The sequence below is a fragment of the Vipera ursinii genome (assembly GCF_947247035.1).
Source record: "Vipera ursinii genome assembly, chromosome: 1".
Classification (NCBI taxonomy): Eukaryota; Metazoa; Chordata; class Lepidosauria; order Squamata; family Viperidae; genus Vipera; species Vipera ursinii.
Window position 1 is genome coordinate 50,966,382 of NC_139512.1, and position 16,839 is coordinate 50,983,220.

Sequence of the window (16,839 nt, forward strand, 5' to 3'; positions counted from 1 at the left end):
TAGAACAATAGTTCTTAAAACTGGAGTTAATTATTCCCAAAGTGGTAGTTTGGGCATATCCTGGAAATAATGGAGCAATTTCTTATTGCTTTTTTTGAGTCTAGGATCCACTTTGGGACTGCCACTGCCAAGACACTTATGTAAAACAACCGAGTTTGTATTTTTCTGGGGGCAATCACCTTATTCAAGACCAGGAAAAGGATCAAGTGGGTCAAACCATTTCAGAATCATTGTGCAAGGAAAAAAAGTAACATTCAGAAATATACGTTTATGTATTGTTGCATATATTCATAGGGTTCTATATAAAGAAATTCCCTGAAAACTAGGATTTCATTATCAATAGAAATGTGAGTTGGTGTGCAGAAACACAAAACACCATCAAATACAAGGCTTGTGTGAAAGCAACAGCAGGGATGAAAGATGAGCTATTGGTTACAGTAGAGAAATTATTAACCTAAACTGCCGTAATGTTTAAATTTACAGTTTATTACTGTGTAAATTACAAGCGATACTTTGGGTAATTAGCAGCTTGCTGGCAGGGAGCTTTGAATGAAACTCATTATTTATTATTACAATTTAGAAGAGGAGAGAGGAGGGGAAGCAGTGACCTCCACTGCAAATGACATAGATCCCTTTAAGGTGATTAAGATGAATTAAACAAGTAAATATTATTTTTCTCATTAGAGGAACCTTTAAAAAGCCTATGACCCTAGGCTTCTACCAGTGGCCTAATAGTCCTTGCCTAAGACCTAATATTCACTATAACTGAAAACATATTTCGACTCTGTAACTTGGTAAGTAAAGAGAAAGGGCTTGAAAAAATTTGTTCAAAATGGAAAGGACATATTAAAGAAGTAGCCATTCACACTTTAAGCTAATTAACTGATGAGTCAAATCTTTTTAACACATAAGATTCTTCTTTCTATGCTCAAATGAAATTCCTAAAATAGCAATAGCACTTAGGCTCTAAGTGGTTTACAGAATCAGCATATTACCTCTCAACAATCTGGCTCCTCATTTTTACCGACATCGGAAGGATGGGAGGCTGAATCAACCTTGAGCCAGTGAGACTTGAACTGAGTCAGCCTAATTAGCTTGCAATACTGCACCCTAACCACTGCACCACCACGGCTCTTAAATAAACAAACTGCACACAGGGTCTAAGTACCATTACATATTATTGCAAATTAAGCTTCCCCAAAACCTTTCTGCTTTATATGTGGGAAATTGAGATTGCAGAATTCCAGCTTCATACACAAAAGGATTCCAAGGATGGTAAGAAATGCTTGGATATACATATTTCATAAAGAATGAAATGCCTTGCAAATGACAGGCACAACTCTCAGCGTTTAAATCTACTGTAATACAAGAACCACACTAATATGTCAATCAATATTTATTTCCTCCATCCCAGCTGTCAAAACAGCTTTCCTCATTCCAGGAGGCCATTCCTTTCTGCTTGGTACCAACATTCTTGCTTATATTTGCAGATTTTTCTATACTGCACACATTGATATTTAGTCAACCTCCGTTCCATAACAACTTATTAGTTTCCGACAGAATCTTATTGCCATTAAAAACAATTTTATCAAGACACTTACACATAACTAGACTTTGTATATGAATACACATTTGAAACTGTTAGAATGAACCTCATGGCACATTTCACCAATAGGTATATTTCTTGACAATATGTGCTAAAGAAATTAACATCCCCTGTAAAGCAATACCTTGCTAACCAGCCTTCTACGGCCCTTCCTAAGACAGCGTGTAGCAACACTGGGAAGACGGTTCAAACGTGGGTGAAATCCTGAAAAGAAAGAGTACAATGAAGAAACATGAAAAAAACACCAACAGAATCAGCTGGAATAAAGAACAAGAGTTTAGATCAGCTTCTGATTTCCAGGTCTGTTCTATGGAGCTTATGCATATTACAAACTAGGGTAACCACAAGACATGAATGCACTGTATATCGCAGCATCTTCTTTTCACCAAGGTGTGTTATAGAGTATAGGGTCTATTTCATTGTTAACCCAAGACAATTCCTTATGGTCAAAGAACTGAAATTAATTCAGAATTAGTATGCTAGAACATATCGCTATTATATCAATTCATTTGTATGCAAACTCATATTGGTCTGAGGTATGTACTATGATCCCTAGTTTCTACATTACACTATAATCCAAGAGACTATTTTATTCTCACCAATATGTACTCTGAAAGTTGCACATGCCTATTACATACTTGATTTGAGCTACAGTGTATCCACAATACACAAGAATTCACATAAGAATCTCACCTCTTGTAACAGGCCGAGAGGGCAGAAGGAATGTTGGCTCTGAGATTTTTTCAAGGCCCGATTCCATTCGATCCATATCAGACTGGCGGTCAGGTCCCCACTTGGGCAAAAAATTGGGGACTGTGAATCCTGAGACACATTCGCCCTCATAGAACCAATCACTCTGTTCATCGTCACCTAGGAAGGAAATAAAAAGCTATTCAAGTATCTCAATATAGTCTTACTGCGAATCCCCTTATACACACACAAAAAAAAAATCAGAACCATTGAGCAGGCAAAAGTTATGAAACTGTGAGTAAGGGACAATTTAAGGGTGGTCACAATTTAAAAAAAAACAAAAAAAACTTACAGGCAAAGTAGGAACACTGTCAAAACTAACTCAGGGGTCTGCCAGCTGCAATATGCCCAGATAACCTGGAGGTAGGTTTAACTGTGCTTCTTTTAATGTAAAAAGGCAAAATTGGAGTGCTGTCAAAACGTATCCTGGCCTTTGCTATTTTGCCTATAGTTGCATTCCAAAAGATTTTGACATCTTTTTGGATAAAAACAGTAAATTTATTTCTTACCCAGACTTGACACCAATGAAATCATTAGATTTATTCTTAGAAGATTCACACAAATTCATTAATGATTTTAGGGGGCTGGTTTAAGATAAATTTATCCCTAAATCCACATATGACAACTAAGTCTTAAATTATAATAATAGGTTGTTGTTGTTGTTGTTAGCTGCGAAGTCGTGTCCGACCCATCGCGACCCTATGGACAACATTCCTCCAGGCCTTCCTGTCCTCTACCATCTTCTGGAGTCCATTTAAGCTCACGCCTACTGCTTCAGTGACTCCATCCAGCCACCTCATTCTCTGTCGTCCCCTTCTTCTATTGCCCTCGATCTTCCCCAGCATTAGGCTCTTCTCCAGGGAGTCCTTCCTTCTCATTAGGTGGCCAAAGTACTTGAGTTTTAGCTTCAGGATCTGGCCTTCTAAAGAGCAGTCAGGATTGATCTCCTCTAGGACTGACCGGTTTGATCGCCTTGCAGTCCAAGGGACTCGCAGGAGTCTTCTCCAGAACCACAGTTCAAAGGCCTCAATTCTTTGGCGCTCAGCCTTTCTTATGGTCCAACTTTCACTACCATACATTGCAACTGGAAAGACCATAGCCTTGACTATACGCACTTTTGTTGACAGGGTGATGTCTCTGCTTTTTAGTGTGCTGTCTAGATTTGCCATGGCTTTCCTCCCCAGGAGCAAGCGTCTTTTAATTTCTTGGCTACAGTCCCCATCTGCAGTGATCTTGGAGCCCAGGAAAATAAAATCTGTCACTACCTCCATTTCTTCCCCATCTATTTGCCAGGAATTGAGAGGGCCAGATGCCATGATCTTGGTTTTCTTAATGTTAAGTTTCAACCCAAGTTTTGCACTCTCCTTCTTCACCTGCAACAAGAGGCTCTTTAGTTCTTCTTCACTTTCTGCCATTAGAGTGGTATCATCTGCGTATCTTAGATTGTTGATATTTCTTCCGGCAATCTTAATTCCAACTTTTGATTCATCTAGCCCTGCCTTTCTCATGATGTGCTCTGCATATAAGTTAAATAGGCAGGGCGACAGTATACAGCCTTGCCGGACTCCTTTCCCAATTTTGAACCAATCAGTGGTTCCGTGTCCAGTTCTCACTGTTGCTTCTTGACCCGCATATAGGTTTCTCAAGAGACCAATAAGATGGTCTGGTACTCCCATCTCTTTAAGAACTTGCCACAGTTTGTTATGATCCACACAATCAAAGGCTTTAGCATAGTCAATGAAGCAGAAGTAGATGTTTTTCTGGAACTCCCTAGCTTTCTCCATGATCCAGCGTATGTTGGCAATTTGATCTCAAGTTCCTCTGCCTCTACGAAATCCTGCCTGCACTTCTGGTAGTTCTCGATCCACATACTGCTGAAGTCTAGCTTGTAGGATTTTAAGCATGACTTTACTAGCATGAGAAATGAGTGCAATGGTGCGATAGTTTGAACATTCTTTGGCACTGCCTTTCTTAGGAATTGGAATGTAAACTGATCTTTTCCAATCCTGTGGCCACTGTTGAGTTTTCCAAATTTGCTGGCAAATTGAGTGTAGCACTTTTACTGCATTGTCTTTTAAGATTTTGAATAGCTCAGCTGGAATACTGTCACCTCCACTAGCTTTGTTGTTGCTCAGCTTTTCTAAGGCCCACTTCACTTCACATTCTAGGATGTCTGGCTCGAGGTCAGTGACCACCTCATTGTGATTATCAGGGACGTTAAGCTCATTCTTGTATAGTTCTTCTGTGTAATTTTGCCACCTCTTCTTAATCTCTTCTGCCTCTGTTGGGTCCCTGCCATTTTGGTCCTTTATCATGCCCATATTTGCATTAAACGTTCCCTTCATTTCTCCAATTTTCTTGAAAAGATCTCTGGTCCTCCCTATTCTATTGTTTTCTTCTATTTCTTTGCACTGTTCATTTAAGAAGGCATTCTTATCTCTTCTAGCTATTCTCTGGAATTCTGCATTCAATAATAGGTACTGCATCTTAATCTCTCTATAATCTGTAGACATCTCCATCTCCCACTCAAATGAACCTGTAAGTATCCTTACATAACTCCTTGACATATGTCAGTGCCTTTTTAGGCCATTTTAAATCTTTTTACATTATTACAGGGATTATAAAGCTACAAACCCACCCACCCCCACCCACCCCAGGTATTACTGAACTGCAACTCACAGCAACCCTCATCACTGGCCATTTTAGTTGAGTGTGTTGAGACTTACAGCTCAGCAAAATACCAAAGGCCACCACAGGTTCATCTTTCTTTAATAAATGGCAGGGGAGGCAAAACGGAGACAGCCTTGCTAGAAGTGATCACTGAAATCCGCATTATTTTTAAAGGCATAATGCTATAGACCCACAACACAGCCCAAAAAGCACAGTTTTATACCATCTGGCAGGTATGCAACTGCTGGAGCTGCAAAAGAATTACAACAAGCAAAAAAAAAACCCAAACAAAAAACCAAACTCCCCAGAGCAATCAGGAATGAATGACTTGTTAGAGCTCAAGGAAGAATCAGAATCCAGCCTTCAAATACTTTACATTTTCTTTCTTTTCTTCTCCTATACAGATTGATCACAATTTCCTGTGCCTGACTTATAATTCAAAGCACTAAAATACAGAAGAAATAGGGACATGACCTATTCTTACCTTGGCGACCTTCATCATTGGTGAAAAGGCCAGTGTCGCTGCTACTGCAAACACTGCTGGTTTCACTGGAAAGGGAACACAAAAAATTAAGTATATATGCATTTCATATTTACTTTTTTCTAAGAATAAATTATGTACGAAAATTCACACAAACTTTCAGCACAACGAAGAATACTGGTATTGCTTTATTCATTTCTACAGTTTGATTAATCCTGACATGGGATTAATCAATGAGCAACACTAAAATACCCCCCCCCAAAATTGGGTGGGTGAATATAAAATATATGGAATGAAAAATAACTTGGGAAAATATGCAATAATCTAAAAAGTTATTATGAGTTAATATCATTGGTTTTTACACACAGTCTTTGACTTACGACCAGAATTGGAAATTGAATTTCTATCACTAAGGAATACAGCTGTAAAGTCCAATATCATGTGACTGTGTTGCTTAGCAACTGCAATCCCAGCAGTCCCAGTTGCTGTCATAACTCAGGACAGACTGGTAAGCAGGAAAGGGTGGGAGTCCCAGTTGCAATGCAGACCACATGGGCACTGCAATGGCCATAACTTCGTAAGTCTTTTTGTTCAGCATCAGCATAGCTTTGAACAGTCACTGAATGGATAGTCATAAGTTGAGGACTACCTGTATACATTGTACATGGTTGGAAAGCAGAAATATACTGGTTTCCAGACTTTTTCCCTCTCCCAGCATAGCAGTACAATCTTCTGGAAAATAAAATGTTAGAAGCTTTGCAATCTGTCAACCTAGTCTGCTATCTCTCTTTCTCTCAAAGAAAAAGAAATTTCCAAAATATGTTGTTGCTGTTAAAGTAATTTTGCAGAAAAAAGGGGCATCCTACAGACATATTAGCAGAGAAAAACACAGCAGGCAGTAGAGAAGGGACAGGAGACATTTGGTGTAATGTGTAATGTTTGTATACAGGTAAAGGTTTCCCTGTCCAGTTGTGTCCGGCTCTAAGGCGCAGTGCTCATCTCTCTTTCTTGGCTGAGGGAGCCAGCGTTGCCCAAAGACATTTTCCATGGTCGTGTGGCCAGCATGGAATGCTGTTACCTTCCCACCAAAGTGGTACCTATTTATCTATTCACATTCACATGCTTTCGAACTAGTAGGTGGGCAGAAGTCTCAAAGGCAAGTTCGCACAAAATGAAATTTTAGATCACCATGGATAATCCCCAGGTTAAGGACAAGTTCCATTCCTAATTAACTCTTTGTTTAAGTCAAATTTGTATGTAAGTCAGAATTCAAATGCTTTCAGGGACTGCTGAAAACAGACTGCACATTAAAGAAATGCCGCAACTTCAACAGTGTGTCGGCTCAAGCAAGAACAAGGTATGCCATTTTGAGTAATCGGCAGCACGTTCTTATCTAAGGGTTGTTCTTAAGTCAGACATTCTTAACCCAGAGACTGCCTTCATTAAAAATATAAGGAACAGCATATTAAAAGGAGAATCAATATTACAGAGAATGATGCCAGACTGGAAGCCTGGGTGAGAAAAGATTGCCTCATAACAGAACAAAGCTGGTGCCAAAATAGCCTTCAAGTGAGCAATCTAGAGACAGCAAAGCTGCTGAACATCTTCTCACTGACTGCAGCTCACCTAATTAAAATTTTTATGAGAAGACACAGGGACGTGATGGAGAATATAAGGTTTAGCCAATCATATGGGTGGATATAGAAACAGAGCAATCTAAGCTATTTAAATACACTAAAATTTTGGTGCTGCCTTTCAGAACATGTGAAACATGTGAAGCCCTTAGTGATTTTAGGGTGTGTGCATACCCCTTTTGAATCATATTGACTCCTGACCACTGTTTGGACAAATCTCCATGGTTTTCTTGGCAAGATTTTTGAAGCAATTTGCCAGTTGTTTTCTTCCTTAGGGCAGAAAGAAAGGGACCAGCCTAGCCATCCAGTTGACTTTGTGCCTAACAGAGGACTAGAACCATAGCCTCATAATTTCTAGCCTGGTACCTTAACCACCATACCAAACTACCGGTATCTCTCTTTAGTAAATTACATCCAGTTAATAACAATAGTTTCCATGAACCCTCCAAGACAGTTACAGTAAGTTACAACAAAGAGTAAGCAATGATTCTTTAAGTTATTCAGCATTGTACAACGAACATATAGAGAACATGTCTAAAAAATAATTGTAAGGAATAATATATTCTTAGTAGAAAATAACAGACATCTATTAATGGATAATAACAGAAAATGAGCACAACTGATTGGGCATCTACGCGGAAGAATGAATGATATGAGGCACGTTGTACAAGCAAAGGCAACATTACAGATTTTCTCAACCTCACAATTATTTTGTTACTTTTACTAATTAAACTGCTTCAGCTTAGTGTTTCTTAACCTTGGCAATGTTTAAGATGTGTGGACTCCCCAGAGCTTGTTAAGGATTGTATGATAAAATGGGCCCAAAACATCCAGGAAGTTATCACAATGGACACGTGGGAAAAGATTTGGGTGAGGAACGTAAAATTTACTCAAGCTCAAAATCTAAGAGAGAACTTTTACAAAATGTTTTATAGATGGCATTTAGATCCTAAAAAACTTGCAAGTATGTATCCGAATTATCAGCCTAAGTGTTGGAGGTACGGTGATGAAGATGCAACATATTTTCACATATGGTGGACATGTAAGAAGGTTAAGGCTTTTTGGATAAAAGTCTGGTGGAATATGCAGAAGATTTTTAAACAGAGGATAAAGTTTTGTCCGCAACTTTTTTTGTTGGGAATAATTGCTGACGCTACAGTTGTGGACACCAAGTTGATGTTGAACTTAATTACGGCAGCAAGACTTTTGATAGGCCAATATTGGAAGAAAGAGGAACTGCCGACCATAGAAGAGTGGACTTTAAAGGTTTCCGACCTGGCAGAGATGGCGAAGATTTCGGCCTATTTGAAAGATCATTCGCAAGAACGTTATATTATGGAATGGAGAAAATGGATTGAGTTTATCCAGAACAAGTATAGGGTTAAGAAGTTTTATGTAGCATTCGAATAAGTCTTCTTTCGTTTTCTTTTTTCTTTTTCTATTTTAGTTTTTTTTATATATATTTAATATTGCTAAGGTTTGTTTTATCCTATATAAGTTAGAGAGTGATGGATTTTAGAATTTATAGTTGTTAGTATATGGTTGTTTATGATTGCTTTTTTTATATATATATACCTTGTATTTAGCTCTGGGAAGTCGGGGGGGGGAGGGGGGGAGGGGGGGAGGGAGGGGGGGAGGGGGGGAGGTAGGGGGGGGAGGAGGGAGGGGGGGAGGGGGAGAGGTAGGGGGGAGGGGGAAGGGGGGCTTTTTAAAGGAAAACTGTATTTTAAAACTTTTCAATAAAAAAAAAGATGTGTGGACTCCCATAATTCTCCAGTCAATTGAAGCCCACACATCTTAAAGCTATCAAGGTTGAGAAATTGTTTTAACCACCAGACATCAGATTATTGACTAGATAGAATAAAGGGACACGAATATTATACAGTAATAAATAGGCATTTTTAAAAATGATCATTTATTTTGGAGGAGGGGTAGATAACAAAACAATTTGCAGGATAACATTGTATTTATATTACATGTGAATGTCTTTTCCATTTATTTCACTGGAAAGGAAGCTAAATTTTGTTTCTGCAAAAATGATAGATCTCCCTGGATAACACATGTATCTTAAATCAATAGCCAGCATTCCAAATACTTAGATAATTATTTCTCTAATAATTATTATGCTTTGTGGTCAGCTTCATATTTTGTAAATAAAAACTAAGCAAGAAAATTAGGTGCCCTTGAATTTCTTTGAACAAAAGAATACACTCCAGCATTCTTTCTGTTTATGTACTGTAGTTACAAATGCCAAGTGTATCTGACAATTCCTTGAAGATCAGATATGTATGACAGCATCTGATTTATATTTCCTTATGTTGGGTATCTTTGTCAGTGTCATTAAAAAGACACTAAAAGGTCCCACAATAATCAGCTCCTAAAACCATCTGTATTTCAGAATTAAATGGTTATGTTCAAAAATAAAAACAGAGGATCTCCCTTTCATAATTACTGAAAAATACAAATATTTAATAAGGATGGGAGACTTAACGCATCATTTGCTCAGTATTATTTTCTTGAGAGCAAAGCCATAGAATGCATTACAGATAGTTCTCGACTTACAACAGTTCATTTAGTGACTGTTCAAAGTTACACCACCACTGGAAAAAGTGACTTACGACCATTTTTCACAGTTACAAACATTGCAACATCCCAGTAATCATATGATCAAAATTCAGATGCTTGGCAATATTTATGACCTTTGCTGTGACCCAAGGTTCAGTAATCACCTTTTATGACCTTCTGACAAGCTAAGTCAATGGGGAAACCAGATTCACTTAACAACTGGATTACTAACTTATCAACTGCAGTGATTCACTTAACAGCTGTGGCCAGAAATATCGTAAAACGGGGCAAAACTCACTTAACAATCACTTAACAACAAACATTTTGGGCTCCATTGTGATTCTAAGTCAAGGACTAACTATATGGCAGCAAACACCAGTAGGTCCTCTAAAACAGAGTTCTCCAACCTTTCCAGGCTCGGGGAACGGAGGGAAGGAGAACAGCTTCAAAATTGCTGTGTGCATGCGCACACAAGGAGCCACACACACTGATGCAGCACTAGTGGCACCGTGCGCATGCCCAAACAGCCACGCAAACCACCCGGGCTAGCAGTGCATGCATAAATGGGCTGCAGACACCCACTCTGCGCTAGCATTCCCGTTCGCACCTGTGCACGTGCACAAACAGGGCTGCGGGCGGTAGCACGAGTGGGGAGGAATGTGAGCCCACGCGTGCACACACCAGCCAGCCTTTTCCGTGGCCCACTGGCCAAGAGCCCACAACCCGTTCCCGGGCCGTGGACTGTAGGTTGGGGACCTCTACTCTAAGATTGCCCAAGATCAACTTGCTTCAAACAATAATCATACATTTCTCTTTTGTTAACATCAGGGTTGCACAATTTGGTAATAGAGTTGGAGTTAGGAGGATCACCTCTAAATTGCATGTCAGGCACAGCACTATAAAGAGGAATAAAGTTATATAAAAATGTCTGTAAAATGATTGAGGGACAACAATAAAACAGTAATATTATATCATATAATTTGTGCAATTATTTGTTAAATGTAAACTCACAGTGATTTTTGTTCTCATTTCTCAATAAAAGATGTGAGCAAAACAAAATGACAACTTGTCCTTTTATAAATTCTACCATACATCTACTTACAAGTCTTAAGTAGATAGGAGGTAGCAGGACAAGACAGTATTAAGTAATTAGCAACCAAATCGTAGTGCATAAGGGTCTGCGGTTTTGACATGTATGGTTTATACAGGTTTGTTTTGGAAGTATGATACTACTAAATCCTCAGATAGGATGAAACAAAAATAACAAAGTGACTAAGCCTCATTTCTCACTTTACTCACCCAAAGATCATATAAAATAAGCTGTGTTGTTTTCACATTAAATTCTTACTGGAAAGTTCACAGTTCCTTAGTACAAGCCATACAGTCCAGTAAGCACTGATTAATGACCTCCAGTTACAAAGAAGGCCACTTGCCTTAACCAGAAAATAATGAATGCTATTGATCCAACAAGCTACTGCTATAGAGTTATTGATCACCCAATCTTTGGTTAAAACGGTCTTCATTTAGCAATTGCACTGTTGCCAACACCTGGACCAAAGCATGCCTGTAATTAAATAGTGCAGAAGAGTTAAAGTGAGAGGTGATGGACAGATCTCAGCTCTCCCCCATTCAGTTATGGTTCTGAGCTATTGTTTGTGTCAAGAATAGTATTGATTTTCTATAAAAATAAGAAAACAAGAGGCACAGAGGGGGTGCAGAAGGTCAGGCTGGGCTGAAGGAGGAGGGGGAGGCTAAACACTCCATCTCTGTCACTTGCTCTGTCACCAAACAGGCAAACACTCAAACCTCTTTATCCAAGTTCTCAAGTAGCCACTTCAGGCTGCAGCTTATATTCTTCACATCAGAGGGAAAAGAAAATAAGCTAAAAAAAACCCAAGAAACAAGTTAATGGTTTAAGTCTCAGATTTGACACACTATGAAACACATATAAACAGTTCGTTTGGCCCATAGGAATAAAATTAATAGGTAACAAAATACTATTAATGTGAACTAATCTTGGATATATTTTTCCTACTGGTCCCTCCCAAATGTAACTGACAACTTTACAGACTTAATAAGTAGACTTGTTTTAGACTCCATGCATGCTTTGCTAAAAGACTATAGAATTTATTTATTTATTTATTTATTTATTTATTTATTTATTTATTTGATTTATATACCGCCCTTCTCCCGAAGGACTCAGGGCGATGTACAGGGCAATAAAAATAAGAATACAGGATACAAGATTTAAAGTTAAATGATTGTGCCCAATGTAGTATGTAGAATGACCCCTACTGAATGCTGTGAACTTACTGATTTTGATTAAGGGTGCAGAGGAATTAAGATGGGTATCTTTGCTCATCTAAGAGAATTCAGAAAAAGTCATACCTCAACTAATCTCTTCCTGGATGATTATGGATTACTAAATCTAGCATTCTTCTGAATATCGAAAAAAACGACATGTTATTCAGGACTGAATCACTAAATATACTGCCCACTCGGTGCTATCCACCTTATTTGACCTCTTGCTGTCAAAAGAAGACCTGAAAGCCTCTGCTTTCCTAACAGTTCCCTGAACGGGAAAGAAAAACAATATACTGTAATCCATATAGGACCAAAAAAAAAATGAAAAGCACATAAGAAGGGAGAAGATGGATAAATGGTGGTTAAATATGGTACTAGTATGTGTATCCTGAACTACTATTTCTAATACATATTGAAAATCAATCATTAAAATCAGTTCAAAGAGACACAACCCAGGTGACAATCTTTTTGTGGAATTCTATCAAATAATTCAAAATTCACTTTACAAGCCATGGAAAACGCTTCTACTTCATCAGTATCCTAATGATGCCCTCTTTTTAGTTCTATCAAAAATTCTTCCATTATTCCATAAGCTCTGAATGCTCCAAATGTATAGATTATTAAGAAAGATTTTACTCATCATATCTGTCTACATCATACCATTCACATATTCAATCCAAATGTAGTAAAATAGTTTTGAGATACGTTAGCATTCAATGAAGTCCAAATAAAAGTGTACCCAAATAAATACACTCAGATAATACTATCAAAGTTATTCCAGAAACTACAAAATCTTCCAAGGCCTTAGAAGCTTAGGACATAATGGAAGAACCAATAGGGCCTCTTCTTCTAAACAACTTCTAAGCCTCAATCAATTGCTCACATCTTTTATAACTGATGACAAGAAACTGCTCAATTAAAAACAGCACGTTGTTGGAGATGAATGGTTTAAGGCAGGGGTAGGCAACCTTGGCTCTTTTATGACTCATAGACTTCAACTCCCAAAATTCCTGAGTCAGCCATGCTGAGGGGAAGGGAGAGGTTTCCAAGCTAAACCCTGCTGGCTCAGGAATTCTGGGAGTTGAAGTCCACGAGTCATAAAAGAGCCGAGGTTGCCTACCCCTGGTTTAAAGGAATGCATGCAGTACCATTTCTTCTCTCAATCTTCCTGCAAGTGAAGAAAGGCCAACAATTACATGAACCTTGACTTAATATTACAAGTTGCTAAACTCCATCTAGAACAGGGGTGTCAAAGTGCCGGCCCGCAGGCCGGACGCGTCATCCAGAAGCTGCGCCCACCCCATTGCTGGCAATGGCAAAACTCTCCCAAAACGTTGCACGACGTCACATGACATCACGAGTTTGACATGTCTGATCTAGAACCTATTATTTAGAACCAAAAGCAATTCATCTTAAAAGAAGATGCAAGTTATATGCCTAGAGCAGGGGTAAGCAACCTTGGCTCTTTTATGACTCGTGGACTTCAACTCCCAAAATTCCTGAGCCAGCATGGCTTAGCTTGGAAACCTCTCCCTTCCCCTCAGCATGGCTGGCTCAGGAATTCTGGGAGTTGAAGTACATGAGACATAAAAGAGCCAAGGTTGCCTACCCCTGGCCTAGAGCAATAGAGAGCATTGTATATTCTCATTCAACATCCTTTAATTAGACTGTGATGCTTAATTACAACTGATACTTGTTTCACACAAATCAAAATAGCAGCATTCCTCTTGGAACATCTCCATTTCAACATCAACAAATCACTTTTTAGAAAATAATGCTTAAAATAATGCTGACTAAAGACTAAACACACTTTATTTTCTTCTTAACAAATGATGGATATTAGCCTCACACAAAATACTGGTCTACACAAGTATGCCCTGCAAAACAGCTTTCCATAAATTATGTGAGAAGACTGGGTTAAGGTAGTCTAATGAAATGGGGAACTACCTAAAGGAAAGAACCACTAATTGCAAAGAAACAAAGTAAAATATTAGCGCCTCAGGTAAGGGAAGAAAGGCCTAGACATCTCACCATTCTGACATGTTTTCATCAGAACCCTGTTTCTGTTCATCTGCTTCACACTCCATCCTTTCATTCCTTCCCCCTTTGCTGAGGAAGGCCCTTGTCTCTGCTGACTCACAAAGTCCCCGGCCAGTTGATGTCCAGGGAGCATTCTCCTTCCAACGGGAAAGGCGCTGCTTTTTAGCCGATTTGAATCTGCAACCCTTCTCATAAGTCCATTCCGATACTCGGAGTTTCTGCTGAAGGCTAGCTGCCACTTCTGATGTCACACGCTTAACTTTTCGACGGCGCCTCAAGGGTCGACAAGGCGCATTCTCAGTGAAAGAGTCTGATTCGTGCCATGAGTGTTGCTTATTCTTGAGAGCTGTGCTGAGAGTTGGATGTTTGGCTACTGCCATGTCATCAGAGTCACTAAAGTAAGCAGTTAGCACTTCCCGGCAGTCTTCCACAACCTCTTCTAGGCTGGATTCTGAGGCCCCACTATAGCAGCAAGGATGTTCCACTTGGTGTGTAAGGTCTGAACGCCGCTTGCGTCCCCGTCTCTTACGAAGCTGCCGACGCTGCTGCCTTGGGCTCAGAGTCATTTCTTCCCATAATTCATCCAGCTTGTTCTGTTCTGAGGTTTGCTCAAGAGCTGAGGCCAAATCATGTACTAGCTCATCCATCAGCAATGTCTATCAAAATAAAAAGTACACAATTAAATCAGTCATGTTGCATGTCATCACAATGATAGAATTTATTTCCAAGTGACATATTTTCAAAAAATTACTTTGGGTTAGCTTTACTTTTTAAAGAAGGAAAGAATAAAAAGAAGATATAGTTAATCTATATTGGGTTACTATTTCCAGGACTATCTTAATAGTTAATACAGGTGTCAACATGGCCTCTGTACCATATATTTCAATGCCTTCTTTTGACAGAGAACAAATGCTGAACCTAAAGATAACGCTTAAGAAGGTCTTCTGCTTAGTCTTTTGAAGATGATGGAGGACTGTGAGAATGGCTCTAAAACCCACTTCAGACTAATAACCCAAACTCTGTGTATTCCATTTCTGCAGAAAGTCACTTAGATGTATTATACAACAGTAATACCTATCTGTTTATAAGCGTCTCTCAGGCTAAACTATTCTCTAGAATTAAAGAAGAGAGAGACCCTATGAATCGGTCTAAAATCCACGCTGTCACCTCGGGAAGAAAACAACAATAACAGAAGGGACAAGGTCGACAAAGGAAACGAGTTAGCAAAATTATAACAAGGGGAGAATGCAACAGCTTAAGAATACAACAGCGTCTACTTTCTCGGAGACGCATTGCCTTGAGAAATCGAGAGAGAACGGTGACAAGGAAGTGGCACTTTTCTTTCCTTTCTCTAATCAAACTATTACCAAACTGGTGTCCGAATTACTGATAACTAGCTTATAAAATGGTAGAGGACAGGAAGGCCTGGAGGAACATTGTCCATAGGGTCGCGATGGGTCGGACACGACTTCGCAACTAACAACAACAGCTTATAAAAAAGATCGTCGCTGCGATAAGAGCGACTCTCCCCATTCTATTGACCGGACCACCAGAGACCGTTGGAAAAACAAGCAACTTTGCCCGACACGTGTCGGGCAAGGTTGCTTGTTTTCCAACGGTCTCTGGTGGTCCGGTCAATAGAATGGGGAGAGTGGCAGACAGCCCCGAGAGGGTAAAGAAACGATGACCCGCCCACCATCTCCCCTCCAAACAGACCGGGGGAGGGGGAGAGGCTGGGTGCATCACCTGCTGCTGGAGAGCAATAGCCGAAAGCATCGAGCTGTCTTCTGCCACCGGACGACAAGGATCTTTCGTCCGATCCAGCGGGGGCGCTTGCTCTATTCCGCCCCCGGCTCTCTCGCCCAAACCTTCCCTCCCCTCCCCGCGCCCCCGCTGTTTTCCCCGGGCTGCCGACCGTCCCAAAACGCGGGTTGCACCCCCTCTCCCGCTCCCCTGGAGCTCGTCAGGCCTCCTTGACCCACCCCGGCAGTTCCCCCTTTCGTCTCCGCGGCTGGGCCAGCGGCGCTCGGCGTCGGACGCTCCCCTTCGCGCATCGGCTAACTCAACTCGGCTCCCGCCACCAACCTCCCCAACTCCTTCACCCACAACCACCGCTCTAGGCCTTCCCGGCTCGGCACAGAGTCGGCTCCAAAAAAAAACAAAAAACACGCTTCCGGTCCTCGGAGGAGGGGGAGGGGAGGCATTTCCTCCTCTTCCGGAAACCTTGACGTCAGCCCTCGCCTCGGGGCCAGCGACCGGGCGGGGCGCTCGGGACGGGGCGAGGCTTGGCGAGGGAGCCCCCCCCGTTGCTCTGCCGCCCTTCGGCGACTTTTCCCGCCCCCCGTTGGCCGAGGGCTGTTCGCTTGTTCGCTCGGTCTCCGGTTGAGACTCACCGCGGGGAACTCGTGCCTGCTTTTGTCGAAGAAACGCCTATATCAGGGGTAGGCAACCTCGGCTCTTTTATGACTCATGGACTTCAACTCCCAGAATTCCTGAGCCAGCATAGCTGGCTCAGGAATTCTGGGAGTTGAAGTCCATGAGTCATAAAAGAGCCGAGGTTGCCTACCCCTGGTTTAAAGGAATGCATGCAGTACCATTTCTTCTCTCAATCTTCCTGCAAGTGAAGAAAGGCCAACAATTACATGAACCTTGACTTAATATTACAAGTTGCTAAACTCCATCTAGAACAGGGGTGTCAAAGTGCCGGCCCGCAGGCCGGACGCGTCATCCAGAAGCTGCACCCACCCCATTGCCGGCAATGGCAAAACTCTCCCAAAATGTTGCATAGC

At 40.7% G+C, this 16,839-nt stretch overlaps 1 protein-coding gene across 5 annotated transcripts in view; it reads right to left on the bottom strand.

Moving 5' to 3' along the window:
• Positions 1–16,127, bottom strand: part of GPATCH2L (G-patch domain containing 2 like) — a 47,085-nt gene extending 30,958 nt beyond the window's left edge. For 4 of the 5 annotated variants that reach the window (XR_014490778.1, XM_083349094.1, XM_083349093.1 and 1 more), the window contains exons 1-5: positions 16,033–16,127; positions 14,042–14,706; positions 5,511–5,575; positions 2,300–2,476; positions 1,731–1,810 (exon numbers count right to left, since the gene is read on the bottom strand). Coding sequence is in view for 4 of the 5 variants with exons in the window: in XM_083349094.1 (XP_083205220.1) it covers positions 1,731–1,810; positions 2,300–2,476; positions 5,511–5,575; positions 14,042–14,706; positions 16,033–16,104 (1,059 nt within the window). In the remaining variant the exon portion in view is untranslated. Of the gene's footprint in view, positions 1–1,730; positions 1,811–2,299; positions 2,477–5,510; positions 5,576–14,041; positions 14,707–15,796 lie in introns of all 5 variants that reach the window. The other variant, XM_083349092.1, reaches the window with a different exon arrangement.
• Between the last annotated feature and the right edge of the window lie 712 nt (positions 16,128–16,839).